Raw genomic sequence first — 26,701 nt, forward strand, 5'->3', positions numbered from 1 at the left:
CGTCACTGCCAGTCCCTGCCTGCCCAACTCAACCCTGCCAGACTGCTCCCTAGCTGGGCGAGTGGAGGCAGCTCCTCTGTCCTGGATGTTATCAGTCGTCTGGACCAGTACCAGAGGCAGCTGCTGCCGGGCTCCTTCTGTGTCAACCTGGACCTCCACGGCGCCTTATACACCAGGGGGACCCCAGGCCCAGGAAGATGCCCCAAAGCTGGGGAAGGAAGTCCAGGACCAGCCCTGACCCCTATAGACCCAGAGGAGGTCGAGGGGATGGGGCTGATGATGAGGAGGCTCAATGGAAACCACAACTCTACTCCAGCCTCACTCTAACATTATAATGTATCCCTAAAGAAAAGGACGAGGGTGGACTGTGAATTAGGGTGTGCCCAGAGGGTAAATGAGGGCGTGTCCAGAGGGTAAATGAGGGCGTGTCCAGAGGGTAAATTAAGGCATGTCCAGAGGGTAAATTAGGGCGTGTCCAGAGGGTAAATTAGGGCGTGTCCAGAGGGTAAATTAGGGCATGTCCATATGGTACCCCGAGCCAAACCCTCGTTCAGTACCCCGAGCCAAACCCACGTTCAGTACACCGAGCCAAACCCACGTTCAGTACACCGAACCAAACCCACGTTCAGTACACTGAGCCAAACCCACGTTCAGTACCCCGAGCCAAACCCACGTTCAGTACCCCGAGCCAAACCCACGTTCAGTACACCGAGCCAAACCCACGTTCAGTACCCCGAGCCAAACCCACGTTCAGTACACTGAGCCAAACCCACGTTCAGTACCCAGAGCCAAACCCACGTTCAGTACACTGAGCCAAACCCACGTTCAGTACCCAGAGCCAAACCCACGTTCAGTACCCAGAGCCAAACCCACGTTCAGTACACCGAGCCAAACCCACGTTCAGTACCCAGAGCCAAACCCACGTTCAGTACCCCGAGCCAAACCCACGTTCAGTACCCCGAGCCAAACCCATGTTCAGTACACCGAACCAAACCCACGTTCAGTACACCGAACCAAACCCACGTTCAGTACACCGAGCCAAACCCACGTTCAGTACACCGAGCCAAACCAACGTTCAGTACACCAAACCAAACCCACGTTCAGTACACTGAGCCAAACCCACGTTCAGTACACCGAGCCAAACCCACGTTCAGTACCCAGAGCCAAACCCACGTTCAGTACACCGAGCCAAACCCACATTCAGTACACCGAACCAAACCCACGTTCAGTACACCGAGCCAAACCAACGTTCAGTACACCGAACCAAACCCACGTTCAGTACACCGAGCCAAACCAACGTTCAGTACACCGAACCAAACCAACGTTCAGTACACCGAGCCAAACCCACGTTCAGTACACTGAGCCAAACCCACGTTCAGTACACCAAACCAAACCCACGTTCAGTACACCGAACCAAACCCACGTTCAGTACACCGAACCAAACCCACGTTCAGTACCCAGAGCCAAACCCACGTTCAGTACACCGAGCCAAACCCACGTTCAGTACACCGAGCCAAACCCACGTTCAGAACACCGAGCCAAACCCACGTTCAGTACCCCGAGCCAAACCCACGTTCAGTACCCAGAGCCAAACCCACGTTCAGTACCCAGAGCCAAACCCACGTTCAGTACCCAGAGCCAAACCCACGTTCAGTACACCGAGCCAAACCCACGTTCAGAACACCGAACCAAACCCACGTTCAGTACCCCGAGCCAAACCCACGTTCAGTACCCAGAGCCAAACCCACGTTCAGTACCCAGAGCCAAACCCACGTTCAGTACCCAGAGCCAAACCCACGTTCAGTACACTGAGCCAAACCCACGTTCAGTACACCGAGAAACCAACGTTCAGTACACTGAGCCAAACCCACGTTCAGTACACCGAGCCAAACCAACGTTCAGTACACCGAACCAAACCCACGTTCAGTACACTGAGCCAAACCCACGTTCAGTACCCAGAGCCAAACCCACGTTCAGTACCCAGAGCCAAACCCACGTTCAGTACCCAGAGCCAAACCCACGTTCAGTACCCAGAGCCAAACCCACGTTCAGTACACTGAGCCAAACCCACGTTCAGTACACCAAACCAAACCCACGTTCAGTACACTGAGCCAAACCCACGTTCAGTACAACGAGTGCATATATTTAATTGAATGTGACCCCAGTGGGAACCAAAGCCACGACGACGCTGGCGTCGCTGACACCACACCGTTACTATCATTATCAGTATTATCTTAAAACTACATTGTTGGTCAGAAGGACATTTTCACTGTGAGGTTCTACACCTGTTGTCTTCAAGCACATGTGACAAATACAATTTGGTTTGATTTATCGACTGAGCCACACTGGATCTCTAGGAGCTGTTGGTAGCTATTAGGGCCCAAGTGGGATGTCTATTAGGATCACAGACTGTCGACGCCTAGGAACCTACAGGGACCTTCGACAACCTTGCACCGATCTGCAGAATCTCGTCTGTACACACAGCACCTTAGAATGACATTTAACTTATTTTCATTGAGTTGTTATCCGTCCTCAGACTCTGATCACAAGTCCGTCAGCTCGTCGTTACACAGTGCTTTCAAATTCAGTACCAGTTAAAAGTTTGGACACACCTACTCATTCAAGGGTTTTTCTTGATTTATTTTTACTATTTTCTACATTGTAGAATATTAGTGAAGACATCAAAACAATGAAATAACACATATGGAATCATGTAGTAACCAAAAAGGTGTTAAACAAATCAAAATATATTTTAGATTTTAGATTCTTCAAAGTAGCCAAACTTTGCCTCTATGACAGCTTTGCACACTCTTGGCATTCTCTCAACCAGCTTCATGAGGCACCTGGAATGCATTTCAATTAACAGGTGTCTTTTTATTCATACTTTAAAATGACTCCCTTTTTGTTGTAGTGTTTGTTCTCGTCTCTTTTTAACACGTGCCTTATAAGTGCTTACTTCCATCATTAGGATGTCCAGCCCTCAATGGACATCTACTTCTCTTTATTGATTTGACATTATGACATCACAGAGGCCTCTGTTGCTTCACTAGGAGCTAAAAAGTAACGGCTGTGTTCCAAACGGTACACTATTCCCTACATAGTGCGCTACGAAATAAGTGGACTTAATAGGGAATAGGGTGTCATTTGAGTGGCATACAACGGACTCTATTTTTTAACAAGACAATTGTAAATCTAAGCGCTGGCAGTATCACTATAGGTTTCAGGGGGGGATGTGTCAGAATGTATTTTTTTGTGTGCTATTTTTCACAACTGGAATTATGGGCACAGTAGCTGGCTGTGTTGTAAATTGAATGAACAAGTTGTGGGTGTGTGTTGAGGCTTGATCCCTAACTGACCAATCAGAATGTGCTCCATGGCTAAATAATGTGGTTGCTTCAAGATGAGTATTTTACAGTCTTTTATTTGAGTGTTAGTCCATTATAGCATAGTTTGTTAAATAGCCTACAGAAATAACAAAAACATGTATTTAGGCCCATCCCATCTTGGCTAAATATGTTGAACATGTTTGCAGTTCACCTTGTAAGAAGCCAAATTGCCATATGGCTTCAATATGGAAATACTGTATATTGTTAAACATAGCATTCACACTGATATTGTCACGTTCGTCGTAATATTTACCGGACCAAGCTGCAGCGCGATATGGTTTCCACATATTATTTACTAGAAACGCAAAAAACAAAACAAAGAAAGAACGAAACAAACAACGAACCGTAACAAAGAGGTGGAACATACACTAACTCAAAACAATATCCCACAAACACAGGTGGAAAAAATGCTACTTAAATATGATCCCCAATTAGGGGCAGCAGGGTAGCCTAGTGGTTAGAGTGTTGGACTAGTAACCGGAAGGTTGACAAGTTCAAACCCCTGAGCTGACAAGGCACAAATCTGTCGTTCTGCCCCTGACCAGGCAGTTAACCCACTGTTCCTAGGCCATCATTGAAAATAAGAATTTGTTCTTAACTGACTTGCCTAGTTAAATAAAGGTAAAAATAAAATTAGAGACCATGATAGCCAGATGCCTCTAATTTGGTCATACCAACCACCAACATAGAAAAACTAAACTAGAACCTCACATAGAAAATAATAACTAGAACCCCCCCCCCCCCAGTCATGCCCTGACCTACTATACCAGAAAAACAAAGGCTCTCTATGGTCAGGGAGTGACAGATATGAGTTCTAAGCTAAAAATGGGCATTATGTCTGAGCCATGGACATGCCAAACGTTGTCAATAAGCAATATTTAAATTCACTTTTTATTCACGTAAAAATAGAGTGAATCATTTGAATCAAATTCTAATCAAAACCAAACCACTTGTTTTTAAAAGTCTTTCTCTAAAAACAGTCAGAGGCAGCATAATTGTTTTTAAAAGTCTGTCTAAAAACTAACAGAGGCAGCATAATTGTTTTTAAAAGTCTGTCTAAAAACTAACAGAGGCAGCATAATTGTTTTTAAAAGTCTGTCTAAAAACTAACAGAGGCAGCATAATTGTTTTTAAAAGTCTGTCTAAAAACTAACAGAGGCAGCATAATTGTTTTTAAAAGTCTGTCTAAAAACTAACAGAGGCAGCATAATTGTTTTTAAAAGTCTGTCTAAAAACTAACAGAGGCAGCATAATTGTTTTTAAAATTCTGTCTAAAAACTGACAGAGGCAGCATGTTCCCTAATGGAATGTTTTAGAAACATCATGGATGGAACCATCTTACTGTTCCCTAATGGAATGTTTTAGAAACATCATGGATGGATGGAACCATCTTACTGCTCCCTAATGGAATGTTTTAGAAACATCATGGATGGAACCATCTTACTGCTCCCTAATGGAATGTTTTAGAAACATCATGGATGGAACCATCTTACTGTTCCCTAATGGAATGTTTTAGAAACATCATGGATGGAACCATCTTACTGTTCCCTAATGGAATGTTTTAGAAACATCATGGATAGAACCATCTTACTGTTCCCTAATGGAATGTTTTAGAAACATCATGGATGGAACCATCTTACTGCTCCCTAATGGAATGTTTTAGAAACATCATGGATGGAACCATCTTACTGCTCCCTAATGGAATGTTTTAGAAACATCATGGATGGAACCATCTTACTGTTCCCTAATGGAATGTTTTAGAAACATCATGGATGGAACCATCTTACTGTTCCCTAATGGAATGTTTTAGAAACATCATGGATGGAACCATCTTACTGCTCCCTAATGGAATGTTTTAGAAACATCATGGATGGATGGAACCATCTTACTGTTCCCTAATGGAATGTTTTAGAAACATCATGGATGGAACCATCTTACTGTTCCCTAATGGAATGTTTTAGAAACATCATGGATGGATGGAACCATCTTACTGTTCCCTAATGGAATGTTTTAGAAACATCATGGATGGAACCATCTTACTGTTCCCTAATGGAATGTTTTAGAAACATCATGGATGGAACCATCTTACTGCTCCCTAATGGAATGTTTTAGAAACATCATGGATGGAACCATCTTACTGTTCCCTAATGGAATGTTTTAGAAACATCATGGATGGAACCATCTTACTGTTCCCTAATGGAATGTTTTAGAAACATCATGGATGGAACCATCTTACTGTTCCCTAATGGAATGTTTTAGAAACATCATGGATGGAACCATCTTACTGCTCCCTAATGGAATGTTTTAGAAACATCATGGATGGATGGAACCATCTTACTGTTCCCTAATGGAATGTTTTAGAAACATCATGGATGGAACCATCTTACTGTTCCCTAATGGAATGTTTTAGAAACATCATGGATGGATGGAACCATCTTACTGTTCCCTAATGGAATGTTTTAGAAACATCATGGATGGAACCATCTTACTGTTCCCTAATGGAATGTTTTAGAAACATCATGGATGGAACCATCTTACTGTTCCCTAATGGAATGTTTTAGAAACATCATGGATGGATGGAACCATCTTACTGCTCCCTAATGGAATGTTTTAGAAACATCATGGATGGATGGAACCATCTTACTGCTCCCTAATGGAATGTTTTAGAAACATCATGGATGGAACCATCTTACTGTTCCCTAATGGAATGTTTTAGAAACATCATGGATGGATGGAACCATCTTACTGCTCCCTAATGGAATGTTTTAGAAACATCATGGATGGAACCATCTTACTGTTCCCTAATGGAATGTTTTAGAAACATCATGGATGGAACCATCTTACTGCTCCCTAATGGAATGTTTTAGAAACATCATGGATGGAACCATCTTACTGTTCCCTAATGGAATGTTTTAGAAACATCATGGATGGATGGAACCATCTTACTGCTCCCTAATGGAATATTTTAGAAACATCATGGATGGATGGAACCATCTTACTGCTCCCTAATGGAATGTTTTAGAAACATCATGGATGGAACCATCTTACTGTTCCCTAATGGAATGTTTTAGAAACATCATGGATGGATGGAACCATCTTACTGCTCCCTAATGGAATGTTTTAGAAACATCATGGATGGAACCATCTTACTGTTCCCTAATGGAATGTTTTAGAAACATCATGGATGGAACCATCTTACTGCTCCCTAATGGAATGTTTTAGAAACATCATGGATGGAACCATCTTACTGTTCCCTAATGGAATGTTTTAGAAACATCATGGATGGATGGAACCATCTTACTGCTCCCTAATGGAATGTTTTAGAAACATCATGGATGGATGGAACCATCTTACTGCTCCCTAATGGAATGTTTTAGAAACATCATGGATGGAACCATCTTACTGTTCCCTAATGGAATGTTTTAGAAACATCATGGATGGATGGAACCATCTTACTGCTCCCTAATGGAATGTTTTAGAAACATCATGGATGGAACCATCTTACTGTTCCCTAATGGAATGTTTTAGAAACATCATGGATGGATGGAACCATCTTACTGCTCCCTAATGGAATGTTTTAGAAACATCATGGATGGAACCATCTTACTGTTCCCTAATGGAATGTTTTAGAAACATCATGGATGGATGGAACCATCTTACTGCTCCCTAATGGAATGTTTTAGAAACATCATGGATGGAACCATCTTACTGCTCCCTAATGGAATGTTTTAGAAACATCATGGATGGAACCATCTTACTGTTCCCTAATGGAATGTTTTAGAAACATCATGGATGGAACCATCTTACTGTTCCCTAATGGAATGTTTTAGAAACATCATGGATGGAACCATCTTACTGTTCCCTAATGGAATGTTTTAGAAACATCATGGATGGAACCATCTTACTGCTCCCTAATGGAATGTTTTAGAAACATCATGGATGGAACCATCTTACTGTTCCCTAATGGAATGTTTTAGAAACATCATGGATGGAACCATCTTACTGCTCCCTAATGGAATGTTTTAGAAACATCATGGATGGAACCATCTTACTGCTCCCTAATGGAATGTTTTAGAAACATCATGGATGGAACCATCTTACTGTTCCCTAATGGAATGTTTTAGAAACATCATGGATGGAACCATCTTACTGCTCCCTAATGGAATGTTTTAGAAACATCATGGATGGAACCATCTTACTGCTCCCTAATGGAATGTTTTAGAAACATCATGGATGGAACCATCTTACTGTTCCCTAATGGAATGTTTTAGAAACATCATGGATGGAACCATCTTACAGATTACGTTCACACTTTTCCAGAAATAGCAAATTGCATTTCATGCGAACTGGACGTTCACCATAAAGCCAGGATGGTGAATCATTCTAATTCGTCTTGTTTTCCATTTGATTTGATTTAGACATGACCAATGCGGGAGTTGGCTCAAATATTGTAGGTCTGCAAAATACATACAGTTGAAGTCGGAAGTTTACATACACTTATGTTTAGTGTCATTAAAACTTGTTTTTCAACCACTCCACAAATTTCTTGTTAACAAACTGTAGTTTTGGCAAGTCGGTTAGGACATCTACTTTGTGCATGACACAACTAATTTTTCCAACAATTGTTTCCAGACAGATTATTTCACTTATAATTCACTGTATCACAATTCCAGTGGGTCAGAAGTTTACAAACAATAAGTTGACTGTGCCTTTAAACAGCTTGGAAAATTCCAGAAAAGCATGTCATTGCTTTAGAAACATCTGATAGGCTAATTTACATAATTTGAGTCAATTGGAGGTGTACCTGTGGATGTATTTTAAGGTCTACCTTCAAACTCAGTGCCCTCTTTGCTTGACATCATGGGAAAATCAAAAGAAATCAGCCAAGACCTCAGAAAAAAAATTGTAGACCTCCACAAGTCTGGTTCATCCTTGGGAGCAATTTCCAAACGCCTGAAGGTACCATGTACATCTGTACAAACAATAGTACGCAAGTATAAACACCATGGGACCACACAGCCGTCATAACGCTCAGGAAGGAGACGCGTTCTGTCTCCTAGAGATGAACGTACTTTGGTGCGAAAAAGTGCAAATCAATACCAGAATGACAGCAAAGGACCTTGTGAAGATGCTGGAGGAAACAGGTACAAAATTATCTATATCTACAGTAAAACGAGTCCTATCTCGACATAACCTGAAAGTCCGTTCAGCAAGGAAGAAGCCACTGCTCTAAAACCGCCAAACTACGGTTTGCAAGCCGAAGAACACCATCCCAACCGTGAAGCACAGGGGTGGCAGCAACATGTTGTGGGGTTGCTTTGCTGCAGGACTGGTGCATTTCACAAAATAGATGGCATCATGAGGAAAGACAATTATGTGGATATTTTGAAGCAACATCTCAAGACATCAGTCAGGAAGTTAAAGCTTGGTCACAAATGGATCTTCCAAATGGACAATGACCCCAAGCATACTTCCAAAGTTGTGGCAAAATGGACAATAAAGTCAAGGTATTGGAGTGGCCATCACAAAGCCCTGACCTCAATCCTATAGAACATTTGTGGGCAGAACTGAAAAAGCGTGTGCGAGCAAGGAGGCCTACAAACCTGACTCAGTTACACCAGCTCTGTCAGGAGCAATGGGCCAAAATTCACCCAACTTATTGTGGGAAGCTTGTGGAAGCAATGCTACCAAATACTAATTGAGTGTATGTAAACTTCTGACCCACTGGGAATGTGATGAAAGTAATAAAAGCTGAAATAAATCATTCTCTCTGCAATTATTCTGACATTTCACATTCTTAAAATAAAGTGGTGATCCTAACTGACCTAAGACAGGGAATTTTTACTAGGATTAAATGTCAGGAACTGTGAAAAACTGAGTTTAAATGTTTTTGGCTAATTGTGTATGTAAACTTCAGACTTCAACTGTAGATAAGAAGGGGATGCTGCCAAACTTATTAACGTTTTGGTGATTTAACATGTATTTCAAAGCAGTCTCACGAGCCAAACCTTTTATTGATAGGCTTGGCTGCTTGGCAAATGCATTGGGCAGGACACAAAAATGCTTGGTTATTAATAGAAATAAAACCAAATGGCATAACACATAACACATAATAAAAGGGTTACCTGCACACACACAACACATCTAATCTGTTGTTCCATGAGCATACTGTAAGGGCACCGCTAACACCTGCTGTACCATGAGCATACTGTAAGGGCACCGCTAAGACCTGCTATACCATGAGCATACTGTAAGGGCACCGCTAAGACCTGCTATACCATGAGCATACTGTAAGGGCACCGCTAAGACCTGCTGTACCATGAGCATACTGTAAGGGCACCGCTAAGACCTGCTGTACCATGAGCATACTGTAAGGGCACCGATAAGACCTGCTATACCATGAGCATACTGTAAGGGCACCGCTAAGACCTGCTGTACCATGAGCATACTGTAAGGACACCGCTAAGGCCTGCTATACCATGAGCATACTGTAAGGGCACCGCTAAGACCTGCTATACCATGAGCATACTGTAAGGGCACCGCTAAGACCTGCTATACCATGATCATACTGTAAGGGCACCGCTAAGACCTGCTATACCATGATCATACTGTAAGGGCACCGCTAAGACCTGCTATACCATGAGCATACTGTAAGGGCACCGCTAAGACCTGCTATACCATGAGCATACTGTAAGGGCACCGCTAAGGCCTGCTATACCATGAGCATACTGTAAAGGCACCGCTAAGGCCTGCTATACCATGGGCATACTGTAAGGGCACCGCTAAAGGCCTGCTATACCATGAGCATACTGTAAAGGCACCGCTAAGGCCTGCTATACCATGAGCATACTGTAAGGGCACCGCTAAGGCCTGCTATACCATGAGCATACTGCAAGGGCACCGCTAAGGCCTGCTATACCATGAGCATACTGTAAAGGCACCGCTAAGGCCTGCTATACCATGAGCATACTGTAAAGGCACCGCTAAGGCCTGCTATACCATGAGCATACTGTAAGGGCACCGCTAAGACCTGCTGTACCATGAGCATACTGTAAGGGCACCGCTAAGACCTGCTGTACCATGAGCATACTGTAAGGGCACCGATAAGACCTGCTATACCATGAGCATACTGTAAGGGCACCGCTAAGACCTGCTGTACCATGAGCATACTGTAAGGACACCGCTAAGGCCTGCTATACCATGAGCATACTGTAAGGGCACCGCTAAGACCTGCTATACCATGAGCATACTGTAAGGGCACCGCTAAGACCTGCTATACCATGATCATACTGTAAGGGCACCGCTAAGACCTGCTATACCATGATCATACTGTAAGGGCACCGCTAAGACCTGCTATACCATGAGCATACTGTAAGGGCACCGCTAAGACCTGCTATACCATGAGCATACTGTAAGGGCACCGCTAAGACCTGCTGTACCATGAGCATACTGTAAGGGCACCACTAAGACCTGCTATACCATGAGCATACTGTAAGGGCACCGCTAAGGCCTGCTATACCATGAGCATACTGTAAAGGCACCGCTAAGGCCTGCTATACCATGGGCATACTGTAAGGGCACCGCTAAAGGCCTGCTATACCATGAGCATACTGTAAAGGCACCGCTAAGGCCTGCTATACCATGAGCATACTGTAAGGGCACCGCTAAGGCCTGCTATACCATGAGCATACTGCAAGGGCACCGCTAAGGCCTGCTATACCATGAGCATACTGTAAAGGCACCGCTAAGGCCTGCTATACCATGAGCATACTGTAAGGGCACCGCTAAAGGCCTGCTATACCATGAGCATACTGTAAAGGCACCGCTAAGGCCTGCTATACCATGAGCATACTGTAAGGGCACCGCTAAGGCCTGCTATACCATGAGCATACTGCAAGGGCACCGCTAAGGCCTGCTATACCATGAGCATACTGTAAAGGCACCGCTAAGGCCTGCTATACCATGAGCATACTGCAAGGGCACCGCTAAGGCCTGCTATACCATGAGCATACTGTAAAGGCACCGCTAAGGCCTGCTATACCATGAGCATACTGTAAGGGCACCGCTAAGACCTGCTATACCATGAGCATACTGTAAGGGCACCGCTAAGACCTGCTATACCATGAGCATACTGTAAGGGCACCGCTAAGACCTGCTGTACCATGAGCATACTGTAAGGGCACCGCTAAGACCTGCTGTACCATGAGCATACTGTAAGGGCACCGATAAGACCTGCTATACCATGAGCATACTGTAAGGGCACCGCTAAGACCTGCTGTACCATGAGCATACTGTAAGGACACCGCTAAGGCCTGCTATACCATGAGCATACTGTAAGGGCACCGCTAAGACCTGCTATACCATGAGCATACTGTAAGGGCACCGCTAAGACCTGCTATACCATGATCATACTGTAAGGGCACCGCTAAGACCTGCTATACCATGATCATACTGTAAGGGCACCGCTAAGACCTGCTATACCATGAGCATACTGTAAGGGCACCGCTAAGACCTGCTATACCATGAGCATACTGTAAGGGCACCGCTAAAGGCCTGCTATACCATGAGCATACTGTAAAGGCACCGCTAAGGCCTGCTATACCATGAGCATACTGTAAGGGCACCGCTAAGGCCTGCTATACCATGAGCATACTGTAAAGGCACCGCTAAGGCCTGCTATACCATGAGCATACTGTAAAGGCACCGCTAAGGCCTGCTGTACCATGAGCATACTGTAAGGACACCGCTAAGGCCTGCTATACCATGAGCATACTGTAAGGGCACCGCTAAGACCTGCTATACCATGAGCATACTGTAAGGGCACCGCTAAGACCTGCTATACCATGATCATACTGTAAGGGCACCGCTAAGACCTGCTATACCATGATCATACTGTAAGGGCACCGCTAAGACCTGCTATACCATGAGCATACTGTAAGGGCACCGCTAAGACCTGCTATACCATGAGCATACTGTAAGGGCACCGCTAAGACCTGCTGTACCATGAGCATACTGTAAGGGCACCACTAAGACCTGCTATACCATGAGCATACTGTAAGGGCACCGCTAAGGCCTGCTATACCATGAGCATACTGTAAAGGCACCGCTAAGGCCTGCTATACCATGGGCATACTGTAAGGGCACCGCTAAAGGCCTGCTATACCATGAGCATACTGTAAAGGCACCGCTAAGGCCTGCTATACCATGAGCATACTGTAAGGGCACCGCTAAGGCCTGCTATACCATGAGCATACTGCAAGGGCACCGCTAAGGCCTGCTATACCATTAGCATACTGTAAAGGCACCGCTAAGGCCAGCTATACCATGAGCATACTGTAAGGGCACCGCTAAGGCCTGCTATACCATGAGCATACTGCAAGGGCACCGCTAAGGCCTGCTATACCATGAGCATACTGTAAAGGCACCGCTAAGGCCTGCTATACCATGAGCATACTGTAAGGGCACCGCTAAGGCCTGCTATACCATGAGCATACTGTAAGGGCACCGCTAAGACCTGCTATACCATGAGCATACTGTAAGGGCACTGCTAAGACCTGCTATACCATGAGCATACTGTAAGGGCACTGCTAAGACCTGCTATACCATGAGCATACTGTAAGGGCACCGCTAAGACCTGCTATACCATGAGCATACTGTAAGGGCACCGCTAAGACCTGCTATACCATGAGCATACTGTAAGGGCACCGATAAGACCTGCTATACCATGAGCATACTGTAAGGGCACCGCTAAGACCTGCTGTACCATGAGCATGCTGTAAGGACACCGCTAAGGCCTGCTATACCATGAGCATACTGTAAGGGCACCGCTAAGACCTGCTATACCATGAGCATACTGTAAGGGCACCGCTAAGACCTGCTATACCATGAGCATACTGTAAAGGCACCGCTAAGACCTGCTATACCATGAGCATACTGTAAGGGCACCGCTAAGACCTGCTGTACCATGAGCATACTGTAAGGGCACCGCTAAGACCTGCTGTACCATGAGCATACTGTAAGGGCACCGATAAGACCTGCGATACCATGAGCATACTGTAAGGGCACCGCTAAGACCTGCTGTTTGGTTGATCTTAAATCTCCTGATATGCGTTGCATGAAATGTTTGCGCTTGTTTTCAAGGACACACCTTAAAATATTGCCACCCCTCCCACCTCAGGACAAGCAAGCTGATATTAGACAGGTAAATTGCTGAACCGGGCGCATGGGGTGGAAAATGCCAGAGTGCCAGTTTTTACATGCTGAAATTGCACACTAACGTATGTTTGGCACGAAAATGGAGCCCAATTAGTCAAGTCACGATGACACCTGAGTCTGATTAAAACCTAACAGAACTTTCTAAAAGGAAAATCAAACAGTATTTTATATTCCAATATGTCATATATTATATATATAATATATAATTTTAAGCTATAATCATACAGTGTGACAGGGCCATAAGAGTAGTGCTCATCAGTGGGGAAATTGGATCGGCCATTTTGTTTCATTTTATCAACACTTATGTACAACCAACAGTTTAAAACTTGTGTGTTCTGGTGGACTGTTTTCAGAATGTTTGTGTTCTTGTGGACTGTTTTTAGAATGTTTGTGGACTGTTTTCATAATGTTTGTGTTCTGGTGGACTGATTTTTAGAATGTTTGTGTTCTGGTGGACTGATTTTTAGAATGTTTGTGTTCTGGTGGACTGTTTTTTAGAATGTTTGTGTTCTGGTGGACTGTTTTCAGAATGTTTGTGTTCTGGTGGACTGTTTTCTAGAATGTTTGTGTTCTGGTGGACTGTTTTCTAGAATGTTTGTGTTCTGGTGGACTGTTTTCTAGAATGTTTGTGTTCTGGTGGACTGATTTTAGAATGTTTGTGTTCTGGTGGACTGATTTTAGAATGTTTGTGTTCTGGTGGACTGTTTTCTAGAATGTTTGTGTTCTGGTGGACTGTTTTCTAGAATGTTTGTGTTCTGGTGGACTGTTTTCTAGAATGTTTGTGTTCTGGTGGACTGTTTTCTATAATGTTTGTGTTCTGGTGGACTGATTTCTAGAATGTTTGTGTTCTGGTGGACTGTTTTCTATAATGTTTGTGTTCTGGTGGACTGTTTTCTAGAATGTTTGTGTTCTGGTGGACTGTTTTCATAATGTTTGTGTTCTGGTGGACTGTTTTCATAATGTTTGTGTTCTGGTGGACTGTTTTCATAATGTTTGTGTTCTGGTGGACTGTTTTCTATAATGTTTGTGTTCTGGTGGACTAGTGAAGAGGGAAGGAGAGAAGGGAAGGAGAGCTCTGACGGACTGACAGGTTATGTGTGGGTGGCTTCTTGACTGAGGGACGTAATGCACACGCCCAACCAATGTACTATTCATTCTGAAACCAAGTGTACTATTTCTGAGTCTGTGTTTATCTATGTATACGTCAACTTGCTATTACAGTATATAAAATGTACATGGACACCTGAGTCTGTCTTAACAACAATCAGCATGGCTCTGAAGGGGGAGGATATACAAGGAGATCCAATGAGAATTCACTTCACATATCACCATTTATTACTGCACTTGACTGCAATATAATAGAGACTACATGAGGGAACACATGGGAGAAATACTGAAAATAGAAACATGTCTGTTATTAGCTTAGCTAGAATATGTTAATTCACGTTCTTATTGCACACATTGGTCGATACTGCAGTAGACCATATCTCTTAACAACTGTAGTGGTATTCATCTCCATTGGTCGATACTGCAGTAGACCATATCTCTAACAACTGTAGTGTTATTCATCTCCATTGGTCAATACTGCAGTAGACCATATCTCTAACAACTGTAGTGGTATTCATCTCCATTGGTCGATACTGCAGTAGACCATATCTCTAACAACTGTAGTGGTATTCATCTCCATTGGTCAATACTGCAGTAGACCATATCTCTAACAACTGTAGTGGTATTCATCTCCATTGGTCGATACTGCAGTAGACCATATCTGTAGTGGTATTCATCTCCATTGGTCGATACTGCAGTAGACAACTGTATATCATCTCCAACAACTAGACCATATCTCTAACAAGTAGTGTTATTCATCTCCATTGGTCGATACTAACAAGTAGACCATATCTCTAACAACTGTAGTGGTATTCATCTCCATTGGTCGATACTGCAGTAGACTATATCTCTAACAACTGTAGTGTTATTCATCTCCATTGGTCGATACTGCAGTAGACCATATCTCTAACAACTGTAGTGGTATTCATCTCCATTGGTCGATACTGCAGTAGACTATATCTCTAACAACTGTAGTGTTATTCATCTCCATTGGTCGATACTGCAGTAGACAACTGTATATCTCTCCATTACAACTGTAGACCATATCTCTAACAACTGTAGTGTTATTCATCTCCATTGGTCGATACTGCAGTAGACTATATCTCTGGTATTCATCTCCATTGGTCAATACTGCAGTAGACTATATCTCTAACAACTGTAGTGTTATTCATCTCCATTGGTCGATACTGCAGTAGACCATATCTCTAACAACTGTAGTGTTATTCATCTCCATTGGTCGATACTGCAGTAGACCATATCTCTAACAACTGTAATGTTATTCATCTCCATTGCTCGATACTGCAGTAGACCATATCTCTAACAACTGTAGTGTTATTCATCTCCATTGGTCAATACTGCAGTAGACCATATCTCTAACAACTGTAGTGTTATTCATCTCCATTGGTCGATACTGCAGTAGACCATATCTCTAACAACTGTAGTGGTATTCATCTCCATTGGTCGATACTGCAGTAGACCATATCTCTAACAACTGTAGTGTTATTCATCTCCATTGGTCAATACTGCAGTAGACCATATCTCTAACAACTGTAGTGGTATTCATCTCCATTGGTCGATACTGCAGTAGACCATATCTCTAACAACTGTAATGTTATTCATCTCCATTGGTCAATACTGCAGTAGACCATATCTCTTTACAACTGTAGTGTTATTCATCTCCATTGGTCAATACTGCAGTAGACCATATCTCTAACAACTGTAGTGGTATTCATCTCCATTGGTCGATATTGCAGTAGACCATATCTCTTTACAACTGTAGTGTTATTCATCTCCATTGGTCAATACTGCAGTAGACCATATCTCTAACAACTGTAGTGTTATTCATCTCCATTGGTCGATACTGCAGTAGACTATATCTCTAACAACTGTAGTGGTATTCATCTCCATTGGTCGATACTGCAGTAGACCATATCTCTAACAACTGTAGTGTTATTCATCTCCAACACTGCTTGTTACTGTTGTTCACCATCTGCCTGTAGGAAATCACAGAAAAGGGCCAGATGTGAATGATATGTGTAATGTTGGCTTGTCTGTATTCTGTTTAGTGTAATGTTGACAGTAGCTTCTCACCAAGGCACATCCTGGTTATGTGCCGATGTACTGAGTAAAGGTGATGATTCTGATGCATGGTTCACGTGCAGATGTTTTCACTGCAGATTAAATGAAGTATGTTATGAGCAAGGGTTTAAAATGCCTATAAATGTTTACAATGTTGACTAAATCTTGGAATTTCTAAGTGCTTTAATTAAGTGCCTCATATTTTAATAAAAAATGTTAATTCTGCTACAGAAGTGTCATACCCATAGGGGGAACCAGGGCATGTACCCCCATCGGATATGTCCTGTTTTTGTTATTTTTCAGATGTTAAATGAATTTACTAAACTTGTTTTTTTTTTGTCCACATTTGATGATCATTATTTGTCTGTCTGGTGTTTTGTGGAGGGGGCACACGAACTGGAGCCCCCCCCACCTATTCACACAAGTAAGTGGTTCAGTCCAAGGTGCACGGAGCGCAGATATGCTAGACAGAATACTAGATACCGTATACTCCAGTGCACGTGTCATACTCAAACACCGGAGGGTCGAGTGTCTGCGGGTTTTCGCTCCTCCTTTGTACTTGAGCGATGAATTTAGGTCACTAATTAGTAAAGAACTCCCCTCACCTGGTTTTCTAGGGATTCATTGAAAGAAAAGAAAAACGCAGACACTTGGCCTTCGGTGGAATGGTACCCCTGGTCTAGAGAGCAGTATCCTCGGTGGAGGAGGAGAGAGAGAGGGGGTACCTTGACGGGCAGGACTCACGTTTATAAATTAATTTGATCACGCTATGTCACCTATTGATTCTATGATGAATAAATATAACAAATCAAAAATGTTTTGTTGTTTCTCTGTAATACTAGCCACCTAGCAATTTTATGAAGTTCGCTTTAGCTAGGCAGCCATATGGGTTCACAATCTCCTAACCTCATAACTAGCTACCAAGCCATTTCAGGCTATCAATCCATTCAGAGTAGCTTGTCTAACTAGACTGGCATGCCTGCTGGAAAAGTTGCTAGACTATAGAAAAGCAAGCAATAACTAAATGTACTGAATAAAGCTCATATTAATTCCAATCTTTCACCCAGATGTTAAGCAGAGACGCAGAAGAAGCGTATTGTCGCTTTGTGATGAAAATTACCATATTTTCCCCATGAGCTAAACACACAATTATGAAACTACAGAAGCTATTTAGAATGCATTTTCTTGGTCCTAGATTCATAAAATGTTCAAAGTACATTGTTTTCAATAAATAAATAAATGAAAATGTAGTTTCTAGCTTTTCATCAGACAACAGCGATATTTAGTTTCTTTAAAACAAATAAATAAATAACCACCAGCCAGAATACAGACAGCTCAAGAGGTATGCTTCGGTATAGGGACAAATACTTGGTTTAAATGTAATCTGGCACTTTTCTGATAATATCATAATATGTCTATGTGTGTATTGATCATGATACCATACCATGTATTGATAGTGTGTGTTATCATATACTGTATGTGTGTCATAGAAACAAAAGGTAAACTTTCCATGGACACTCAATTGAACCATTTCCAAATAGAGATCGTCAAGGGCCGGCTGTTGACAAATTACAGCACTTAGGTTACACTTTGGTGTATAAGTAAAGTTGTTTTTTTCTGCATGGTTTGCCGAGGGCCCTACAGCTTATATCCAAGACGTTGTTGCCTGCGTGGGAGTCCTGCAATGCGTCATCAGCATGCCTGCTGTTTTTACAGTAGCCTACTCAAATCAGCATGGGCCGGCCTGACACACTCTTGGGAGAATGCCCTGTCCTGTCCTTCCAAAGTTCGACTTTCGTATGAGTTGTTACCGCCAGGGGGCGCAGTCTCTCGGAAAGGACATCCCTAATGCAGCTCTACTTTGGCTCCGCCGGCAACATGTACTGAATCTACCCGGGAGAGACCGAGGAAGATGGCGGCGACTGATCGTTCCCGATCCGAAGCTGCAAAACAGCGACGGCAGGATCAGTTACAGCGATGGCTAGGCTCGGAAACCGATCAGACGGGACCGGGGACGCGGGACGGGTCGACGGGAACCGGAACGCGGAGGGCCCGGGTTCGGTTCGCTCAGGGAGCCGTGTTTATGGCAGCCTGTTCGGCCGGGGACAGAGAGGAGGTAGCGGTGCTCCTACGACAGGGCGCTGACATCAACCACGCCAATATAGACGGACTGACCGCGCTTCATCAGGTACTCAACTAGCTACTTCAGCTTGACCAGCGGGTATAAATTCGCTACATTGTTACGGCTTGTTTGAGTAGTGGAATGGCAGGGTGGAAACAATGTAGCGATCTGTGTCGTAGCCTTCCGCGAAACAAAAATGTTAAATTAGTTACGGTAACCATTTGAGCGATCATCGACTGATAGGCAGAAAACACTGTAAAAACCACTTGTATCTCTCCCAATCTAAGACAAGTCGGCGATTTGAATATGTTTATGAAACCACACAGAACTTTCCAGTCGTGGTGTTGGGGCCATTGTGATGGTAATCATTCCGCTATGTGTAATATAAGTAGGTTGGGTCCTTTTGAAACTGTTGCGTTCAAGTTCGTGTTTTTCACTCGGCTGAACTCGACAAAAAAAAAAAACGGAAAAGAGTGTCGCTTGTAGAAGAATATTTATAAAAATGTAATCTAATCAAGAGTTTTCCAAATCAGAAAATATTTTTAAAAATATATATCAACACACGATTTGTGACCTTCAGGATGTTGACAATAATTTAATTAAATCTTTCAGATGAAGTCTGTGATTGGGTCTTTGTGGACTTTCTTTGTGCTGTGAGCATTGTAACAATCAACGTTATAACGTTATCGATTGTTCTGGCAGCATACACACTGTATGCTGCCTAATTGGTCTGATGATAACCTAATCATTTGTAGTGTTTATTTCAGATAAACACGATTCTTTTTAAATGCCTAAAGATTATTTGAATGTGAACAGAATTTGAATGTTCAACAGATACAATTAATGTGTTGTTTAATTGTCTTTGTGATTGTTTACTACAAAAGGCATACGACAACCCCCTCAGTAGAGAGGATGTCTGACCACCCCCTCAGCAGAGAGGATGTCTGACCACCCCCTCAGTAGAGAGGATGTCTGACCACCCCCTCAGTAGAGAGGATGTCTGACCACCCCTCAGTAGAGAGGATGTCTGACCACCCCCTCAGTAGAGAGGATGTCTGACCACCCCCTCAGCAGAGAGGATGTCTGACCACCCCCTCAGTAGAGAGGATGTCTGACCACCCCCTCAGTAGAGAGGATGTCTGACCACCCCCTCAGTAGAGAGGATGTCTGACCACCCCCTCAGTAGAGAGGATGTCTGACCACCCCTCAGTAGAGAGGATGTCTGACCACCCCCTCAGTAGAGAGGATGTCTGACCACCCCCTCAGTAGAGAGGATGTCTGACCACCCCCTCAGTAGAGAGGATGTCTGACCACCCCCTCAGCAGAGAGGATGTCTGACCACCCCCTCAGTAGAGAGGATGTCTGACCACCCCCTCAGTAGAGAGGATGTCTGACCACCCCCTCAGTAGAGAGGATGTCTAACAACCCCCTCAGTAGAGAGGATGTCTGACCACCCCCTCAGTAGAGAGGATGTCTGACCACCCCCTCAGCAGAGAGGATGTCTGACCACCCCTCAGTAGAGAGGATGTCTGACCACCCTCAGTAGAGAGGATGTCTAACAACCCCCTCAGCAGAGAGGATGTCTGACCACCCCCTCAGTAGAGAGGATGTCTGACCACCCCCTCAGCAGAGAGGATGTCTGACCACCCCCTCAGTAGAGAGGATGTCTAACAACCCCCTCAGCAGAGAGGATGTCTGACCACCCCCTCAGTAGAGAGGATGTCTGACCACCCCCTCAGCAGAGAGGATGTCTAACAACCCCCTCAGTAGAGAGGATGTCTGACCACCCCCTCAGTAGAGAGGATGTCTGACCACCCCCTCAGTAGAGAGGATGTCTGACCACCCCCTCAGTAGAGAGGATGTCTGACCACCCCCTCAGTAGAGAGGATGTCTGACCACCCCCTCAGTAGAGAGGATGTCTGACCACCCCCTCAGTAGAGAGGATGTCTGACCACCCCCTCAGTAGAGAGGATGTCTGACCACCCCTCAGTAGAGAGGATGTCTGACCACCCCCTCAGTAGAGAGGATGTCTGACCACCCCTCAGTAGAGAGGATGTCTGACCACCCCCTCAGTAGAGAGGATGTCTGACCACCCCCTCAGTAGAGAGGATGTCTGACCACCCCCTCAGTAGAGAGGATGTCTGACCACCCCCTCAGTAGAGAGGATGTCTGACCACCCCCTCAGTAGAGAGGATGTCTGACCACCCCCTCAGTAGAGAGGATGTCTGACCACCCCTCAGTAGAGAGGATGTCTGACCACCCCCTCAGTAGAGAGGATGTCTGACCACCCCTCAGTAGAGAGGATGTCTGACCACCCCCTCAGTAGAGAGGATGTCTGACCACCCCCTCAGTAGAGAGGATGTCTGACCACCCCCTCAGTAGAGAGGCTGTATGTAATCGGTTCTATGTGTAGAAAATGTCATAGGCCCTGTTTCAGATTAAAATGATGTTATAAATGAAGAAAGTAGGACGATTCACCAATTAGGTTACCCCTCCCCCCCACACACACACCCTCCATGTTTCACCATGTAATGACCCTCCCAACCACCTTGCTTGAGGGGGGGGGGGGACTACCACCCCCACTAGTCTGGACTCCATCTCTGTCAGACTGTGACTGGATGGATCCACACGTACAGTATTTCCTCTGCTTTTACGATACATAAAACACATAGCTGTCTCCTTACGTAGAGGCTCCAACCTTTCAGAACGAGGGCTTACAGTCGTGTTGGATTCAACGGAAACCAGCTCGAAAAAGGTTGTGAGGTCACACACCTCCTCTGTGCTGGGGCTAATGAATATACATGAAGACAACTAAACAGACCTGTATGTTATAAAGCTCATTATACCACCTTATGATGAGAACCTTGAGCCATTGTTTATCGCTTAACTTACTCTAACATTGTCACTGCAGTAGGCTATGTGTATTGCAGTAGGCTAGGCTATGTGTATTGTCACTGCAGTAGACTATGTGTATTGCCACTGCAGTAGGCTAGGCTATGTGTCTTGTCACTGCAGTAGGCTATGTGTATTGTCACTGCAGTAGACTGTACTATGTGTATTGTCACTGCAGTAGACTGTACTATGTGTATTGTCACTGCAGTAGACTGTACTATGTGTCTTGTCACTGCAGTAGACTGTACTATGTGTATTGTCACTGCAGTAGACTGTACTATGTGTATTGTCACTGCAGTAGACTGTACTATGTGTATTGTCACTGCAGTAGACTGTACTATGTGTATTGTCACTGCAGTAGACTGTATTGTCACTGCAGTAGGCTAGGCTATGTGTATTGTTACTGCAGTAGGCTATGTGTATTGTCACTGCAGTAGACTGTACTATGTGTATTGTCACTGCAGTAGGCTAGGCTATGTGTATTGTCACTGCAGTAGGCTATGTGTATTGTCACTGCAGTAGACTAGGCTGTGTGTATTGTTACTGCAGTAGGCTATGTGCATTGTTACTGCAGTGAACTGGGCTATGTGTATTGTCACTGCAGTGGGCTCGGCTATGTGTATTGTCACTGCAGTAGGCTAGGCTATGTGTATTGTCACTGCAGTAGGCTATGTGTATTGTCACTGCAGTAGACTAGGCTGTGTGTATTGTTACTGCAGTAGGCTATGTGCATTGTTACTGCAGTGAACTGGGCTATGTGTATTGTCACTGCAGTGGGCTCGGCTATGTGTATCGTCACTGCAGTGAACTGGGCTATGTGTATTGTCACTGCAGTGGGCTCGGCTATGTGTATTGTCACTGCCGTAGGCTATGTACTGTGTCTATTGTCACTGCAGTAGGCTATGTGCATTGTCACTGCAGTAGACTAGGCTATGTGTATTGTCACTGCAGTGAACTGGGCTATGTGTATTGTCACTGCAGTGGACTAGGCTATTTGTGTTCCCTCTTCGGTGACACAATCATTATGATCATAATCAGTTATAGTAGATTAGCCTGGCTTTCACAACAACACACGTTGAAGTGCTCTGCTCTCCAGGCTTTCTGCATCCCAAATGGACCCCTATATAGGACACTACTTTTCGGCAGAGTCTTGTGAGCCTTATATGGGGAGCAGGGTGCCATTTTGGAAGTAGACTATATGTTGGTCGGGTCCTGCTGTCACCTAGTGTGGTCATTCCCCTGCTGTTCATCCTTTTCTACCCTGTTGCTCACGAGTTGCCTGGCAACCGGTATTAAACAGACCCACACTCTAAACTTTCCATCCCTTCCGTCCAAGGCCTCTCTGTCATCTCCCTCGCTCTCCTCCCCTCTCTGTCATCTCCCTCGCTCTCCTCCCCTCTCTGTCATCTCCCTCGCTCTCCTCCCCTCTCTGTCATCTCTCTCGCTCTCCTCCCCTCTCTGTCATCTCCCTCGCTCTCCTCCCCTCTCTGTCATCTCCCTCGCTCTCCTCCCCCTCTCTGTCTCCTCCCTCGCTCTCCTCCCCTCTCTGTCATCTCCCTCGCTCTCCTCCCCTCTCTGTCTCCTCCCTCGCTCTCCTCCCCTCTCTGTCATCTCCCTCGCTCTCCTCCCTCTCTGTCATCTCCCTCGCTCTCCTCCCCTCTCTGTCTTCTCCCTCGCTCTCCTCCCCTCTCTGTCATCTCCCTCGCTCTCCTCCCCTCTCTGTCATCTCTCTCGCTCTCCTCCCCTCTCTGTCATCTCCCTCGCTCTCCTCCCCTCTCTGTCATCTCCCTCGCTCTCCTCCCCTCTCTGTCTCCTCCCTCGCTCTCCTCCCCTCTCTGTCATCTCCCTCGCTCTCCTCCCCTCTCTGTCTTCTCCCTCACTCTCCTCCCCTCTCTGTCTTCTCCCTCGCTCTCCTCCCCTCTGACCCCTCCTCTCTCTCTCTCTCGTTCACCCCTCTGCCCCTCCTCTCTCTCTCTCCCCTCTGACCCCTCCTCTCTCTCTCTCTCTCTCTCTCTCTCTCTCTCTCTCTCTCTCTCCCCCTCTGACCCCTCCTCTCTCTCTCTCCCTCTGACCCCTCCTCTCTCTCTCTCTCCCCTCTGACCCCTCCTCTCTCTCTCTCTCCCCTCTGACCCCTCCTCTCTCTCTCTCTCCCCTCTGACCCCTCTCTCTCTCTCTCTCCCCTCTGACCCCTCCTCTCTCTCTCTCTCTCCCTCTGACCCTCCTCTCTCTCTCTCTTTCTCCCCTCTGACCCCTCCTCTCTCTCTCTCTCTTTCTCCCCTCTGACCCCCCCTCCTCTCTCTCTCTTTCTCCCCTCTGACCCCCCTCTCTCTCTCTCTTTCTCCCCCTCTGCCCCCTCCCTCTCTCTCTCTTTCTCCCCTCTGCCCCTCCCCTCTCTCTTTCTCCCCTCTGCCCCCTCCTCCCTCTCTCTTTCTCCCCCTCTGCCCCCTCCCTCTCTCTCTCTCCCATCTGCCCCCCCTCTCTCTCTCTCTCCCCTCTGCCTCCTCCTCTCTCTCTCTCTCTCTCTCTCTCTCTCCCCACTGCCCCCTCCTCCTCTCTCTCTCTCCCCTCTGCCCCCCCTCTCTCTCTCTCTCTCTCTCTCTCCTCTGCCCCCTCCTCTCTCTCTCTCTCTCTCCCTCTGCCCCCTCCTCTCTCTCTCTCTCTCTCTCTCTCTCTCCCCTCTGCCCCCTCCTCTCTCTCTCTCTCTCTCTCCCCTCTGCCCCCTTCTCTCTCTCTCTCTCCCCTCTGCCCCCCCCTCTCTCTCTCTCTCTCCCCTCTGCCCCCTCTCTCTCTCTCTCTCCCTTCTGCCCCCCTCCTCTCTCTCTCTCTCTCTCTCTGTCTGTCTGTCTGTTCCTCCTTTCCCCACGGTGGGGACTTTGGGGATTTCAGATGAAGAAATGGAAAACATTCTCGGTCTAACTGCTGTTGTCAAAAGGCCATTTCCACAACGAATGAGTCACTTGATGACCCAGTGAAGGAACCACTGACCCACGGGTAGAAAACTCTCTCTGTAGCACAACCACATTCACAACAAGGAGGAAAAGAAGTGTCCTCTGTTCATTCAGCTAGCTGGGATGGGAGTAGACTACTAGCCTGTAGTTAAGTAGTGCCCTCTCTGTCTGTCTGTCTGTCTGTCTGTCTGTCTGTCTGTCTGTCTGTCTGTCTGTCTGTCTCTCTGTCTCTGTCTCTCTGTCTCTCTGTCTCTCTCTCTCTCTCTCTCTGTCTCTCTCTCTGTGTCTCTCTCTCTGTCTCTCTCTCTGTGTCTCTCTCTCTGTGTCTCTCTCTGTGTCTCTCTCTCTCTCTCTCTGTCTCTCTCTCTCTCTCTCTCTGTGTCTCTGTCTCTCTCTCTGTGTCTCTCTCTCTGTGTCTCTCTCTCTCTCTGTGTCTCTCTCTCTCTCTCTGTGTCTCTCTCTGTCTCTGTGTCTCTCTCTCTCTCTCTCTCTCTCTCTGTGTCTCTCTCTCTCTGTGTCTCTGTCTCTCTCTCTGTGTCTCTCTCTGTGTCTCTCTCTCTGTCTCTCTCTCTCTCTCTCTGTGTCTCTCTCTCTCTCTCTGTGTCTCTCTCTGTCTCTGTGTCTCTCTCTCTCTCTCTCTCTCTCTCTCTCTCTGTGTCTCTCTCTCTCTCTCTCTGTGTCTCTCTCTCTCTCTCTCTCTCTCTGTGTCTCTGTGTCTCTGTGTCTCTGTGTCTCTGTGTCTCTGTCTCGGTCGGTCGAAAATGACTACTGGGTTTTACGAGGCTCTAGTCTAGTTCAGCCAGCAGAGAACCAGTCCTGAGGGAGCCCTCCAGTGGATGTAGCTATAGAGGTTTACACTATTGTTCCAGTCAACCAATTATCTCACTTCGTCAACGAGGGAGGGGACCTAAATAGCTTTGTAATTGGTTGATTTAAAAAAAGAAATCCTCTTATGAATGGCTTACGGAAGGTTGGCCTACCCAGTCTGATGACAGAGCAGACCAGGGATGTCCGGAAGCTGGAGTCAGTGGTTTCAACTGTAGTGTGATGTCTGTCTGTAGTTTAGTGTGATGTCTGTCTGTAGTTTAGTGTGAGGTTGAGAGTTGATGGTTTAGTTTAGTGTGAGGTTGAGAGTTGATGGTTTAGTTTAGTGTGAGGTTGAGAGTTGATGGTTTAGTTTAGTGTGAGGTTGAGAGTTAATGGTTTAGTTTAGTGTGAGGTTGAGAGTTAATGGTTTAGTTTAGTGTGAGGTTGATGGTTAAGTTTAGTGTGAGGTTGAGAGTTGATGGTTTAGTTTAGTGTGAGGTTGAGAGTTGATGGTTTAGTTTAGTGTGAGGTTGAGAGTTAATGGTTTAGTTTAGTGTGAGGTTGAGAGTTAATGGTTTAGTTTAGTGTGAGGTTGAGAGTTGATGGTTTAGTTTAGTGTGAGGTTGAGAGTTGATGGTTTAGTTTAGTGAGGTTGATGGTTTAGTTTAGTGTGAGGTTGAGAGTTGATGGTTTAGTTTAGTGTGAGGTTGAGAGTTGATGGTTTAGTTTAGTGTGAGGTTGAGAGTTAATGGTTTAGTTTAGTGTGAGGTTGAGAGTTAATGGTTTAGTTTAGTGTGAGGTTGAGAGTTGATGGTTTAGTTTAGTGTGAGGTTGAGAGTTGATGGTTTAGTTTAGTGTGAGGTTGAGAGTTGATGGTTTAGTTTAGTGTGAGGTTGAGAGTTAATGGTTTAGTTTAGTGTGAGGTTGAGAGTTGATGGTTTAGTTTAGTGTGAGGTTGAGAGTTGATGGTTTAGTTTAGTGTGAGGTTGAGAGTTGATGGTTTAGTTTAGTGTGAGGTTGAGAGTTGATGGTTTAGTTTAGTGTGAGGTTGAGAGTTGATGGTTTAGTTTAGTGTGAGGTTGAGAGTTAATGGTTTAGTTTAGTGTGAGGTTGAGAGTTAATGGTTTAGTTTAGTGTGAGGTTGA

General features: G+C 45.1%; 1 protein-coding gene across 5 annotated transcripts in view; it reads left to right on the forward strand.

Annotated features, from left to right (window-relative positions):
- The first annotated feature begins 18,625 nt into the window (after nt 1–18,625).
- Nucleotides 18,626–26,701, forward strand: part of LOC135531188 (protein phosphatase 1 regulatory subunit 12A-like) — a 57,287-nt gene continuing 49,211 nt past the window's right edge. For all 5 annotated transcript variants that reach the window (XM_064959300.1, XM_064959301.1, XM_064959303.1 and 2 more), the window contains exon 1: nt 18,626–18,975. In XM_064959300.1, the coding sequence (XP_064815372.1) occupies nt 18,700–18,975 (276 nt within the window). In that variant the 5' untranslated portion in view covers nt 18,626–18,699. The remainder of the gene's footprint in view (nt 18,976–26,701) is intronic.

The sequence above is a fragment of the Oncorhynchus masou genome, unplaced genomic scaffold (assembly GCF_036934945.1).
Source record: "Oncorhynchus masou masou isolate Uvic2021 unplaced genomic scaffold, UVic_Omas_1.1 unplaced_scaffold_1544, whole genome shotgun sequence".
Classification (NCBI taxonomy): domain Eukaryota; kingdom Metazoa; phylum Chordata; class Actinopteri; order Salmoniformes; family Salmonidae; genus Oncorhynchus; species Oncorhynchus masou.